The sequence below is a fragment of the Lathamus discolor genome, chromosome 2 (assembly GCF_037157495.1).
Source record: "Lathamus discolor isolate bLatDis1 chromosome 2, bLatDis1.hap1, whole genome shotgun sequence".
Classification (NCBI taxonomy): Eukaryota; Metazoa; Chordata; class Aves; order Psittaciformes; family Psittacidae; genus Lathamus; species Lathamus discolor.
Window position 1 is genome coordinate 87514230 of NC_088885.1, and position 15621 is coordinate 87529850.

General features: G+C 37.7%; 1 protein-coding gene across 5 annotated transcripts in view; it reads right to left on the reverse strand.

Annotated features, from left to right (window-relative positions):
- The window catches only part of TENT4A (terminal nucleotidyltransferase 4A), a 58535-nt gene that overhangs the window by 11882 nt on the left and 31032 nt on the right, over positions 1-15621 (reverse strand). For all 5 annotated transcript variants that reach the window (XM_065667670.1, XM_065667669.1, XM_065667668.1 and 2 more), the window contains exons 9-10: positions 11638-11738; positions 11206-11378 (exon numbers count right to left, since the gene is read on the reverse strand). In XM_065667670.1, the coding sequence (XP_065523742.1) occupies positions 11206-11378; positions 11638-11738 (274 nt within the window). The remainder of the gene's footprint in view (positions 1-11205; positions 11379-11637; positions 11739-15621) is intronic.

The following is a 15621-nucleotide window of genomic DNA, read 5'->3' on the forward strand; positions in this document are numbered from 1 at the left end:
CAGAGGAAGCAAGATGGATGCAGGATTACAGAAAAAGATACTTTAATGGAACTGGTATTACTGATTACTGTTACTCCTTCTTTCCAACCTGACCAACAGCAGTTACAGATGCATCATAAGCCATCATACTGGTGATGTTAAAATACTGTGTGCCTGGAGCACTGGGCAGACAACAGGCAAGGAGGCAAGCACAAATGCAGGTTTTTATATGAATCACTGAAGTCTGAGACCACCCAACTGACTGCCTCAATTCTTAAATGACTGATTATTTTGCAAATAGAGGAAGCTGAAAAGCAAGCTACAGTCTTGTGAAACAACTCCGAACACAGATCCTGTATGACTTATTTTTCATCCATAACACAATGGCAACAAGTAAGTAGCTTTCCCTGCATTTCACTGCTGCTTTTCATTTCGCCCTAAAGTCCAAATTATTCTGAACTTGAAAATAATGGGAAAAAAAATATTCTTTATCCCAAACTGCTAGTGTTTTTCCATTCCCAGCCATCTGGCTCTAAGTATAGCAAAAGATGGGGCCAATTTGTAGTTCAGGAGTTACCATATTAAGATACATTACTTGGATCATCAAGGATCTTTATTGTTAAAGTAATTACAGAAATATTCTATCACTCTTTCTTTAAAGACTAATTGCTTGGAAGCAAAGACACTTCACTTAAACCAAGCAAAATTTGAATAGCACTACTACTTGACCTCATACGGCCTTGCTTTCTAAATTAAGATTCTTCAGTTAGAGAATAGGCTGTCTAGGAAAATATTTTTAAGAACAGAAACAAAAAATATTTTAGAGCTTTTCCTGGGGAAAGAAAATCATTTAAGAGAGACTGACAGTTGTGAGTATCAAGCAGCCTAAGCAACAAACTATTAGAAAGCAAGTAGTTTTCACTTCACAGCTGAAGTGAGCACTCACAGTAGAAATAGTCTTCAATGAAACTGTCAGCCATTAGAACAATCACTCCTTTATTGGTCCATATACAGCGTGTTTACTTAAAAGTAAGCTCCAGAAAGAACAGAGCTGCTCTCCTGCTAGGCCAGCTAGTGGTAAAAGCTACAGTACGCCTTTATGAAGCTGTTTCAGGTATTTGTACCATGAATTCACTACAGACCTATCATACACTGGTATAAAGAATCCATGCAGAAATTTAAGAAATGAAATGAGATGTTTACCATTTAATAAACATGTTCACATTCGGGCAACTACATGCTGAAGCACTGATCAAAAAATTAAGCTTAGTTGCATACACATGCAAAGTCGACTGCCTGGGTGAGATGGCTTTTTTCTCATTTGCCCAATCCTATGATATTAGCCACAGGAACAGGCTAAGGTCTCCACCAAGATTAAGCTGATGCATTATTTAATTACATGGTAGAGTCAGATACACGGCCAAGAACTTTGATTTATTCACTGAAGTTTCTTTAAACATTATTGGTCATGGAATTATGAATAAGATTATTAAAAAAAGGAGTGAAAAATAAAGAGGGGGTAGTCACGTTTGACCAGACAACTCCTGAGCCTGTTCACAAGTCACCATGAGCAGGAAGGTAAGAGGGAAAAGGGGATCATACTGTCTATCCAAACCAATTCATTATCTTCTGCAATGGAACCTTCACAAACCTGATCAAAGAATAGTTTTAGTCTCTACTTAAAGACTCTTTATTTTTCTCTTCTGCTTAGATACAGTTAGACCCCTTGAAGAGTCACATACCTAGCCCATTTGGGACACTTCCCATTTATAAGATTTCTAAGGGGTTTGTGCAACAAAAAGTTAACTCCTATATGGAAGCAGCAGCAGATGGAAGATGAAAAGGAATCATATGGTTTAACTGCGACTAGATAAATTTCAGCACAAGGAAGCTTGTATTGCTTTATTTAAATTTTATAATGAGTATGTTTTTCTGCCTCAATGTTATTTACCAATACACGTCTCATAGAAGCAGACTGTATCTCTCCTGGATTGCTATATGGAGCTGATAAAATGATTCAGCAGCATCAAAATTCTTTTGTGAGGAAGAGCATTACCTTTCTTACTCAAACTAAAAGGTTAACCTCAGTGATCAGAAAATTGAGCTCAATGTGAACAAAAGTGATTTTCCACAAGCACTACCTACACTGAGGGATTAAATCTTACTTGGTCTTCTGGTCAGGTTTCTGAAGTGTGATGTATAAACTTGAAGCATTACAGAAACTCAGAAAATCTTCAGGTAAGCAAATGCACACAGGTAATAATGCTGACACTTTAGATCCACGTCTGGAAGACAAAAGACCTAACCCTTACTAGGGCAAGGGCTACAGAGCCCTTTTTTACATTGTTTACATTTTTTACATCCTAAAAATATGAATGTAAACTAAAGGGGTAAGATCCCTCAACTGATTTTAGCAAATAAAATAAGGATAAAAGCTACAACCACTGCACTAAGAGCCAAGGTAAGTTCCTGATGTCTTGAATATTATTACTATGGATGCCAATCATAGAATCCCTCATCCTCCAAGTAAAATACCGTCTAAAGATGGTTCTGGAGAAAAGGGGCCCTACAAGAGAGGGACTCATCATCGGGGACTGTAGCAATAGGACAAGGAGTAATGGGTTTAAACTTAAACATGGGAATTTCAGGTCCAGGCTCAGGTACCTGCCAGGTACAGGTTTCTCCTACTGGGAAGGTTCCACTTTAAAACATACTCTTAAAGCCAGTTTCAACTTCCCAAGTATGAACTTAGTACCTGGAAGGCAGATTTCTACTATTCATAGCCTTGATTACCGAAGAGTCAAGTCTTTAATTTACCTTCATATTAAAAAGAAGACAAATTATAGAAGACACCTAGAAACTCAAATGTTACTGATGAACTCTCATTTAATTGCAAATTTTGCTTGAGAAATGGGACTCTCTAGCCTCCTGTCTAGACAGAAATAGTGAAATACTGCAGTCATATGAAAGATGAAGAGCTGAAGCAATCTTACAATCCAAACTTCTCTTCCTGACATAGGAAGAAAACTAAAAAAAAGATCCTTCACTGTTCTCCAAAATGCATCTCCCATTATAACAAGTCCCAGAATCTCATCAGCAAGAGAATACTCACTAGGAGCTCCTTATTAATTAGGTCTGGCTATAGCATCTTATTTCAACTCCATTAATAACTCCAGGCTTAAGATACAAGACAAACTGTACTGGTACATTAATTCCTCAAGACAATAGTCCAGTTCCCATAAGTTTCACATGCACTCAGTTATAAGCTTTATTTCCATGATTCTATATGCATGAAAAAGTGGTGATGAAAAAGCGGTGATGAAAAAGCATGATGTAGTGAGCTGAGAAGTTTCAATTGAGTAACAATAGCTACCATTTTAAGCTTTCCATTTTCAAGACAATTTCTTTTTAAAAGCTGGAGATTAATTCATGGTCCCAGTCTGCCAACTTCTAGCCCAGTGGTAAGAGTCTAGGAATCCTAGGAATCACTATTCAGAAATCAAAACTTAAACAATAGAACGCACGCTTCCTCCTAATGTGATAGATTTTAGTTTTACACCCCACTCCCCACCCCCCCAAGAATGAAGTACAGAGGCTTTGGCAAATAGGTTCTTCATGTTTCCATTCTCCAAACTTCTCCCACTAATTAAACATTCTTTTCCCTTTCCCACAACATTCAAGAGCTGGAAGCTGTGAGAGAACAATGACCATTTCAGTAAAAACTGTTCCATCTTCGAAAGAAAATAACTGAAAATAGTGAGATAATTGGTGTTTATAGTTAATGCTTTACACTATATAGATTTTTTTCATGTGCTCCTCTCCTTTCTCACAATTAAAGTGATTTAACAGGTAACTGCTGGCAGTCTTAGTCCTTTTGCCTCTTTTCCTGTTCTGGTCTTCTCTTTTATACCTGAACTAGCATTTGACATACGTATAAATCAACTCGTAGAGGTGAACCACAGAAACAGTAATCACCTTGTTACTAGCCTCACCTTCCAAATCAGTTTGACACAGGATAAGGTGAACACCAGTGCAGAAAAGCAGGTGCAGCCAGTGAACAGAAGCATCCCTAGCCAAGAGCATCAAACTACTGGATTGTCTTAGAAAAAGAGTAAAACCACATTTCTTGGAACACAGAGCGACACCAGAAAACTTCAGGCATTTCATAGTTTAGGGCCACATACAGGAAGAGAACTACAATACATGCTCTTGCTCAAATGGTTTTAGCCCCAGCATACTTAACTCTGCTTCCAAGGTGATTTCATGGATTATACACACCCCCATGTCATTTCTTCCACATCAGCTTGTGTCATTTCCCTTTTTGGTGGGTGGAGCCATAACTTTAACTATGCTGTAAATAAAGTTGAACTGAGATGAACAAAATTTCTACTTCTTATAGGCAGTCATGGGATAAACAATTTGCATCAATTCTTGCATTAATTAATTGCACCATTTCCATTTACTGGCCTATAAACAATACAAAACAGTCTCAAGTAAAAAACAAAACAAAAGAAAGAAGAAGTAACTGGCTGATTTTTCTGGCTTTAAGTCAACTTCATTACGAAAAGAAAACATTGTGGTCATTGTGCTTATAGGAGGGGAAAAGTGAAAGAAGAGATATAGTAAACACAAGCAAACTGAAAAATATGCAGCCTTCAAAAGCATTAGTGTTTGTTTTAACAGAAAGACAACTAAAGTGTAATCTAATTAGTATCTACTAAAATTAAATATAAGCACAGCACACCTTTAACATCACCACATCATATCCTGCCAGGTCTGACTGTGAGCTTATTCCATGTTTTATCAGTATTCACTGCATTTCAAGACAAGCCATCTTAAATAAAGGTAGAAATATGCAATTTCAAATTTCCTTTGTTACCACTAATACTTAAATTTCACAGGCTTTCAATTGGTCTGTACTGTTAACAATACAGTAATAATTTAACTTACTGTTTTTCAAGTTAAGCAATTATAGGACTCATAACACAAGCTGAACATATACCACACTAGAACAGAAATACTGAATTTAAGTTTTTCTTCCATCCTAAAATGGCTTAAGTACCTGTTTGGTTTTGGGGGGGGGTTTATTTGGCTTTTCTTGCAGGATAGGGAATGTTAATGTATGGCAGAATACGACTAGCCTTTGACAGGAGAAAATAGGTGAGCTTGACTTACAAAATTGTGTGTTTCTCTCTAGCATCATAGCAGTAAAACCCAATTTTATTTGCCAATTTGCACATTTGATCTTTACCCTTTGCTGCTTAGAATAACTTAATAACATTACTTTACAATTTTGTGTTCAAAACTGTTCCTCCCGCAGCTCTGCATAAATTTACTTACAGTGGGTTCAGATAAAAGACTACTCTAGCAACTGAGACAGAAGAACTGAAAGAGAGCATGAAACAGTATAAAACAGCACATGGTCAGAGATGTGGGTTAAAAACACAAATATGAGACTATATGGTAAAAGAGGAAAACAGGCAGAAGCAGCACTAGAAAAAATTGCTCTCCTCTGGTCTACAGAAACTCTTAGTAATCTGTACAGCAAGCATAGGAAAAGGTTTTAAATAATTTGGGGCTTAAATTCTTAAATTCCCTAAATCAAATGTCAATCAAATGCCTTTCCATGGTATCATCAGGTTGTCTGTGTTTGCATGCTCAGGGGTTGCCCACTGCTTTATCTGGAGACAAGCTGGCTTCAAGTCAGCACTTCTATCTTTTTTAAAGACTAAACATTATGAGGCCTACTTTTTAGAGCACTTACCTCTATTTGTTCAGGATGGGAAAAAAAAAAAAAAAGGTAAAATCTGCATTCTTGTACAAAAAGATGATCATCTGTACATATATTTGAATTGTTACTTTGGTTAAGACATGTTAAAATTTAGGTATGTAGAAAGAAGGAAAATCTTTGTAGCTCTTGTTCTTGGACAACTCCAGGCCACCCCCCTTCTCCCTCTCCCTACAACACATGTCCTGGGTTTACCCAGGACAACACACAATTTCAACTGAAACTGAACTGAATTTCAACCGTCCTGAACCCAGGACAACACACAATTTCAGCTGGAACCATACATATTAATCAGTCATCAAGACAGATTTAAAAGCTGTTACAGTAACTATTCTGAAGTGTCTGTCCCTCTACTGCAGATAAGCACATGCCTTACACCTGCAAATTTAATCACTTTAAAAAACCTCAACATTTATTAGGGCAAGATATGTTACATACTCCCACCTCTAATGTTGAATAGGGAAGTACAACAGTTCCTGCTAATAAGCTGAAATTCACAGTCTTTGACTATTAGGAAGGAAGGAGAGATAGTGATAACTTCATCAAGCATTTTGAGTTCAAGTACTAAGCCACAACTACTACAGAGCAAGTAACAGTTTTAAAGTCAGTATGGATCTTGTAAGCATTCAGCAGAATGGTAGGAATAATGAGTACTACTCTGACATGTAAGTATCTGATCAAAGTACTGAGTATGTAATATACTTGAAGACAGCACAAGACACATTCCACGAAACACTTAAGGTACTGCTCAGCCTATCCCTGAGCTGATGGAGGTGGAACAGTGGGCAGATGAAGCACTGACGTTCTCATGGAAGGTTGCTATAAAGCCTGAAGAGCAATGGCTACAGCTAAGATTTCAGAAACAGTTGGAAAGAACATATTGTAAATGTTAAGAAGTTAAACAGAGGCAAGGATTGTGTTCTCCCCCAAACTAGGCTACATCAGTATTTTATTCACTGAAACTTAACTACCTTGACATGACTGCATGGTCTTGAGAAGTCAGAATTCTTCACAAACTAATCTTGTCTTAGAAGCCCAAAGAACATTATCACCTTAAACACTCAGATATGGTGCATGAAATTTCTCAGATCCAAACTTCTAACAGACAACTTTGAGATTCTGTGCTGGACTGGATATGAGATTATATATCTGTTAGGTAGCAGAAAAGAGCTTTAAAACCTTCCTACAAGCCATTACATCTGTTACTGATATGCAGATACCACCATCACATAAAATGCTATGCTTTATTTGGCATAACATCATCAAAACTGCAGAGCATACTTAGTACCAGGAACTACACCAGACAAAAATGAGACTGCAAAAACATACCTAGGATTATTTTTACTTGGCAGAGTCTGTTTATCAGGCAGCAGACATTCTCCAGCACTACTCCAGGACATCCTGAGCTAATAAAAAACAGCTTTCCACAATTCTTAAGCAAGAAGAAATCCAGGTCATTAGTTACAGAGTGCAAGTCCAGAACAAAAAAGCACTCAGGAAATAAAAAAAGGCATCTTCAATAGGAATTTGGTCACTGCTTAGGTTCTCAGACTGACATCTGTAACTAGCCAGAACAAGCAGAGGGCTGGGGGCAAACATAGCTTATTTATTCTTGTTTCAGATTAAATAATAATCACTTAGTTTGATGAAGGTTGAAGTGAGATTCCCTAATGCCAGAGGCTTATTTTCTGTTGTGGAACAGTTTGCAACAGTTTGTAGCATTTTGCAACTTACCTGCTTGCATAAGTGAAGAACTCATACTGCGCCTTTTTGTCAGGCAGCATATGGTATCTTAAATACCTGCACAGCAGAATATTTCATTCAGAAGAGACTTACTACATAGATCAGTTTGATAATTAACAGAATCCAGAGAAATGTATACACAGTTGAATACATCCTGGTAACTGGATTCCTTGTATCCATAGGCTTATTTCCATGTGTTCCTCAGTTTGCCCCTGATCATTAATACTTATATTCTTCACAGAGCTGATGTAACATGGTGGAAACTTTAGTATTTTGCAAGGAACTGCATTAGAAGTATCAGTGAGAGAGTCAGAGCTCTGTATTGTGTACAGTAAGACAAACCCATAAACTGAACAGCTATCTCACTAACAGTAATTGTGATACCGGGAGACAGATTTCTCTTCTACACAGTGTTTGATCCAAAATTTACTAGCCCTTATGAAAGATTTCTTTCGTGGCCAAGATTTCACAGTTTGCTAGGACACTCATGAAAGACAACACAACTATAATTTCATCAGCCAGACAGTGCTAGCAAAAGCCATTCTGTAAATAGTTTTGCTACCTCGGAAAACCCATGAAAGGATGTGGATTATAGGAGTTATGATTAAGTCTCAGATCAAGCTCTTCATTTTGGGCTGTGCCAATAGTGGCCCAGAAGTGTGTTCCCCTGCAAGCTAGTCCTGGATATGCAGAGATGAAAGCAATCATCTTCCTGAACTTGAGGCGGTGTACTCAGGAAAGTGTACACATATAAAATATATGGAGAAAGAGAAGGCTGTCCTTGAAGGAGGCAGCTTTCTTGTTCCTCAGTGATACACAAGTTCTCATCTTCAAAAGTATGGTCTCCATAGGAAGGAAAGCAGTAGCAGGAATGCTAAGAACTCAGGGTAGCAACTTCAAGCTCTTACATTCTGAGTATGCACAAAAGTCAACAGGGTGACTTCTAAATATTAGATCTGGTTTATGGCAATCCAGTCTCCAGAAAAACCTGCTCCTTTTTATTGCTCTATTCTGACACCTGCTCCTGGAATAAATATATAACCATTGCTATCTCTGAAGTGTCTGTAAGTCCAAGACACCAGGAGCCTTGCCTATTCAGCTGCTGAGCCGTATTTACAGATTAAGACAAAATCTGTAATGCTGCCAGACCTTCAAGGAAGCAAATGTTTAAAAAACATACAGAATGCTGTATTATACCCAACTAAACTGACCACTGTTATGGCCAACTATTAAACTATAGGATTTAATACGAATTCTAGGATCTCTATGAACTTCGATAATGCTTGCATGCTTAACATATACTGTTAATATTGCTTTCAGGACATTTTGACAAGTATATGCAAGGCCTCCAAATTTACAGCCAGTGTACAGTGATGCAATGACTTCAGAATATAGTTACCTCTGTGCTAGAGTGGACAGCTGGAATACTTCAACTTCAGTAGAAGCTGGAGTTCGGGGACCAGCAATAGGACCAAATAAAGTCACAAGTTGCCAAGCCTATTCCCTCTTCCTCAGCATACATGAGTTGACTTCAATTATACTGGCAGGCAGGTCTCAAAGGTCAAGATGAAGCTGATTACTATTACCAGTGAAACTTTAGCAGTAAATTGAAAAGCAAATACACTATCAAGTCGCTAATTTGACAGCTAGGATCTTGTAGTTGATAACACAGCAAAAGACACTTTGCAGTTACTCAAAACACACCTCCAGAAACAGTGTCTGGATGCAGATCTTGCGATTAAGGTAAACAGTGACACCATAGGGATGAATATTTTGCATTAAAATAATACCTTAACTAATAGGAAAAGATCAAACTGTCCATTTAGGATCTCCCTGCCTGCTGCATTTTCTTCATAATCTGTACCTTGCTTTCAGTCTCCAGTATCAGAGAAGTGCAGAAGACAAAATGAATACAGAATCATTCCTGAAGAACAATCCTTTCACGAGATCAGAGCTAACATTACCTATAGTTCTACAGTGATGAGATGCACCATATTCATACTCCCTTGTTCTGAAGCTGGTACCAAAGTTCACCAGTTCATACCTACTTGGAGCGCAGCAGAAGTTTTGGCATAAATCTCAGCTGTCACACGTTAGATATTCCTTTGCTGGAACCTGGGCACAGGATTATGCTAGATCATGCCACAGAAAGGCTTACATGCTCACAGATAGGCTTCTCTTCCTGAACTAGTTGCAGCTCAAGACTGTTCAACCAGAACTTGCCCACCTTCACGTATCCAAGTTCAACTTATCAGTTATTTATCAGAAACCTGCCATTCCATTCTAAATTAAGATAACATGCTGGCAGTCTAGTAAGGACATAATACAATAAAAGACCAGGGCTTAAACTATGGTCTGTCACAAGCACAAAGGCATAAGGCTTTTTATTTTGTTAGAAAGGGTAGCATTTCAATTTACATTGTGGATGCTCAAACTGACTGCAGGTCTTTCTTGTTAAGAGCTTCTTCTTCACCTTTCACTAATTTCTCTGGCATCAGGCAATAAAGTTTCATCTTCAGCGTCAGGCAAAAAAGGACTAACAGGAGGTTACAACCACTCACTACCTGTTACGCTGGGAGGGCAAAATCCTAGGGAAATATTTGCATTTTTCCTTAAAACTTATTACAGCAAAATCTTTCACACTGACATACTCAAACCAGAAGCATGGCTAGAAGTATCATTGGCAAGCATCATGCCATTCTTTTTACATTAGCCAGATGGTGCAACTAAAACATTTACTATATTCACTAGAGAAGTGAAAAGACAATTCAACATAGAAAATTCAGTAGTGTAAATGCATCGCAGAAAGCAGCCAGAACATATAAAGAAGGCACTTGTCCCTCAAAAGTTATTATATTTTTACTGAATACAATTCCCAACCTTTACTTCCATATTAGAATAGTTTTTAAAATCAGTCAAGAAACAGGTACTTGGACCTCTCCTGTCATTATCCAGTTATTCACTATTGTAATTAACTGAACATTACATCTTGTTCCAGTTAATACCTCTTCAGTAGATTTATAATGATCACCTCATGCCATGCAATGCAATTTTGTGCTTTATAATCTGCACTGTCCAATTCTGTGTTGATTTTACTCCATACTGAAACAAAAACACCTTACAGAATCTTAAGATTCTGGGAACATACCTAAAGAGACTACAGCCTGCTCTTACAGTAAGTTACAATAAAGCCCAGCAATTATTTTCAAAGAAGAAAGCTGATAGCAAGACTTCACATATGAGGGCCCCATTACTATTAAAACATGAACTGACTGCTTGCCTGAATATAGTAAGGAATATTATTCAGCACGATATGATGTTCGTGCTCCATTTGGGGTGTGGGGAAAAAGGACCAGAATCTGACAACTGGAGATTTTGCCTGATGGGAAGACTTATGAAGATGTATTCTTTACTCTTCTACTTAATTAGCTAGTGTTAACTCGGGGTTTTATATTTTTGTTACATCTAACTACTACCACAAAGAGTACCAAAGATTTAGGATGGAATTAAGACCTGTTTAATTAACTGAAAAAATTATTTTATTTCAGTAATTGCTCTGAGCAGGGGAAGGTATTAATTTGCTGTAGCAGCTTAGGGATAGTATCACATTAACTGCTGTTGTATCAGTAAAGGCTTTGAAGAGAATTATAGACTCTGCTTCTTGTGAGTTTAACCCATTAAAAGGAAAAGCTTACAATGTCACTGCCGGAGAGTGATGATACAGAAGAGGCAGATGAGCCAGAAGATAACTGTTGTGTACTAGCCAATGACAAAGCCAAGCGCTGGTTGTAGGATGGTTCTGAGTCTCTGTTTTGTTGCTGTTCTCCATTGCACGGAACTATCTGGTCTCTTATTTTCAACCTATTATCTGTTAACAGAAAACATAAGTATTATTTCAGAGCACAGAATACAAACACATGGGCCTCAAAGTCTTTAAGAGTTGCGATTTAACAAGCTAACTGAAAAACAGGCTCAGAGAAAACTAGTCTTGGGTTAGAAAGTTACAAATTCCTTTTACTTTTTCCTGCATTTCTGAAAGTGATTAATTTCAAGGCACGAGTACTTTGAATTACATCAAATTCAAGAAAAAATTTTATGTTGGTTTCAAAGACTCCTGCTATACCTACCAAGTTCAGGTGATAAATTAATTTTGCTCCCCCACTTCTTTTTAATCCAGGCCCTGTAGTCAATCACTTCTTGGGTCACTTTGATGATTCTACCTAATGTGCTAAAAAAATTTTTCAATTAAGTATTAAACAAAGACTGTTGGTTACATATTTGCACGCATTTCAACAAGCAATCAAATTATGCTAAAAGTCAGTTTAATATATCCCTAACCAAAGAATCCTGTTGAAATTTCACTTCCTTAGCACACCATTTAACCCACCGATGTGTCACAAGTTTTAAATTAGTATGTTACTTATCTTCTACCATACTAACATGCAAGCCCTGACACATAGGTAAGTTTTTACTTTGTATTTCTAAATGGAGTGCATCTTAATTATCAAGATCATACATGCAGATACCAGTGTACTTGATAAAAGCAATTTACAGGTTCTTGCATTTCTCAGTGCAAAAAATATTTTTCCACAGAATCTGGATTACAACAGTTATGAGACACACTGAAGACATTAACCTCCCAACTCCTCAAGCTAGACACAGCTTCATTAGTCTTTGCTTACAGATTTGCAAGACAGCTTAAAAGGTGTAAGATCCCCACAATTATAAAGGAAGTACCATGGATCGTGAGGTAGTGGAGGCAAGAAACAGACTGACTCCAAAACCAAAGTTAGAATTTAAGAAAATTCTTAACAGCAAATGGTACAGAAAAAAAGCCCATGTGGTCCTGCTGAACACTGACCAGTTATGAACAAGTACAAAACAATGTTTTTCCAACATGCCTTCCCAATATTCAGCTATTTGAATTATACTTCTGCTTGACCAGGAGTTGTATTGTTGTTTGAGCACTAAACTTTCAAGCTTTCTTTTCATCAGGAACTAGTGGCTGAAACACTGAACTCCATATTCAAGATACGTGAAAGAATGACTATTGTACAAAACTGGGCTGTGACAAACTACCATCTTGGAGAAGTTGATGTTATTTTAGTTTTGAAAATCTTCAGTGGTTACAGTTAAGCTTATTCTGTATTTCACATCATAAAGGTACACTGTACCTGTACTGGAATTTTCATTTCGTTTAGGCATAATGGAAAAGGAGGACATACATCACCTACCTTTATTAAGTCATTTTATAGTAGCACTTTAAAAAGGCACATTAATTCTCCTGCTGGTTTAAAGATTACTATTTCATTCAACACCAGATAACACACATTCCATGTTTAGTCTTCCACTTTTAGAGACATGTCGGGATGTTATTACTGAAAAAAGCAACCCAGCATTGTAATATTATTTGGTTCAACATTTGCTTAACTAAGTTGCAAGTCCAATAGCTGCAGAAGGGCCTCCCCTCATGGACAGAATTAATGTCATCCACCATTCTATTTACGTAATGTAGATAAAATGATGCATGTTGGAAAATAAAATCTTGAATTTTACATGCAGATTGTCACCACCCAGCAGCTAAAGATCTGCGTTGTAATAGATAACTCTTTGGAAACCACAGTTCAATAGCTAAGTAGAGCACACTAAGAAAGGAACAAATAAAAAAGAGGACAGTGTTTTGTTAATGTATACTCCACGATATAGCAGCATTTGAAATACTTAGTGCAGTTCCGGTTTCTCAATCTCAAAAATGGAAGTTAAGCCAGAGGAGACAAAATGAAGACAGGGATGACAAATACTGCAGAGATCAGCTGTGGCCCTGAAGCTGCAGTTTTGAAGACAGTAATGCCAGTATGGGACTCAAACATAGACAGGCTGGGTCTCTTCAGCACCAGGACAGAGAAGGAAATCTTGAACCAAAAAATTTCATCTGAGAATGCCTTCAGAAAGATTTGAGCTTTTACTCCAGAATAACCTATACATTTCCCAACTACTACCAGCTGTGTTCTTAGAACCAGAAAATGAACATGGAGTTAACACAAGTTTTTGTGAAGGAGTCTGTCAACTCTGAAGCTTCTTGGAATATTTTCCCAGAAACAAATCAACAGTCATACCTTCATACACCAGAAGGAAAATGAATGATACATAATGGCATTTTTATCAGCTTGGGGGACAGATAGACCAAAAATGTCTCCTGTCAAATAGGTATAAATGGTGAAACTACTGTTATACCAACAATTACAGCAGAGTTAAAACATACAGAACCTGTGTGAAAATCTCTTCTCTCATTAATTGATTTCACAGACAACAGAGATCAAAGCCCCAGTCTCTCATTTTATCAAAAATGGTAAGAAAATAATTCTAGAAAAATAAAATAAATTTGCCAAGTTATTAAGCTCAGGAGTTCTAAGGCAGATCTGTGCTACATTGCTGTATGCCAAAATTAGAAACATTCATTAGCAGACATAAGAAACTGAAAGGTAATTAAGGCTATACTGCCATATACTTAATATAGCAGCAAAGAAGCAAGTGTGATCAAGCAGATACTACTCTCAAGTACACCATTTCATATGTATGTGACTCAAGCACATCCACAGGATCAGAGAACAGTGGATTGTTGGGGTTTTAATAAACATTTAAAAATTGTGCTTATATTTTCTTTTTTTCCAAACTGAAAATGCCTGGGAACAAAAAACCTATTAGTCTACCCCACCACTAGGATACGGAGATTCCACACTTTTGGGTTGTGGTGGTTTTTATGTTAAGCCCAGAACTTCTACAGAAATACAGGACACTCCCACAACTCTTCTTGTTTCAAACGTGGTTATCCAGTTAACTGGTTCATAAAATTAGACAGCTCTCCTATGAAAGATACCCCTCTGAGGTTTTGCCCTTCATACTACCATATAGTAAAACTAGGAATAAGCTATTTACATACCTCAATTATTTTATAAGAGCTTAGAAGCTCCTCTTTTTACACATTGCAAGCCTTCAGGTCATAAGGACACTTTCTAGCTGTCATTACAGCACAACTACAGTGCAAGTAAACCTTGTAACAGGGTCAGATTGCTGACATAAGGTTCAGTAAAATCAAATACCTAAACCTCCAGCCAGGCTCCAAATGAATGAGTGAGCACCAGAGCAGGAATAAAAGCCCCCCACAGTCTGTGAAAGAACAGTCAGAGTAACTGCTCAGTAGGCCTTAACTGAGCCTACAAAATACATCCCTGGTATTAAAAGGACAATATAATCTAAAAGCAGACTAAAAAACATGAGCATGACAATAAAAAACACAAGCATACCACCCCCCAAAAAACCCTACAACACTAAAACCTTTACCCGGACAAATACTCTGTGCAGAAAAAGCTGATATTGTTGATACCTTTCTGAAGACACTGCATGCATTCTAATGACAGCCACCCACCCACCATTCAAGATGTGAAGCAAAAGGAGGACTGCTTCAGACAGCACATTTCTGCTTTCTGTGTCAGCAGATCTAGCAGGAAAATTTAACATTCCCTTTGACACCTACCTCCCCAGCACTGCCTCAGCCAAACAGGGACAATCCAAACCTAACATACAGACCTGCCAGCAGTTAGATCATTTAACTGTACACTAGGAAAAGACCAAACAGCTTTCATGCACAGAGATGGAAATCTCACTTTATGTATGGCCCAGACTATTGTTGTTTTTAAGATTATAACCTGTAAATGACAACTCCAGTCATGCAGTAGCAAAACCCTGCCAAGGCTGCCTCAGACTCTGGCCTGTGCCATGACTGTCCCTTTCCCTCATTCACCTGCACCATATGTTTGGCACCAACAAGGAGGAACCTGTTACCAATCTTCAACTCTAGGGAACAAAGCAAGGACTCAAAAGTCTTAAGTTATAACTGAAAAGACATTTCAAAGCAGTACCAATCTTCCATTCCCTGTGTCACAGGACATCTTCTGCCTCCCAAATGTGGCTACACTGCTGTTTAGAGATGCCGTCTGAGCACGCGTTTGTATCTGAACCATGCAACAAGCCAACATGTAAGCCAACAGCCTTATCTACAGATAGATGTATTAACACCAAAGGATGCATCTTTGTTACATCCAGCTCAGCAT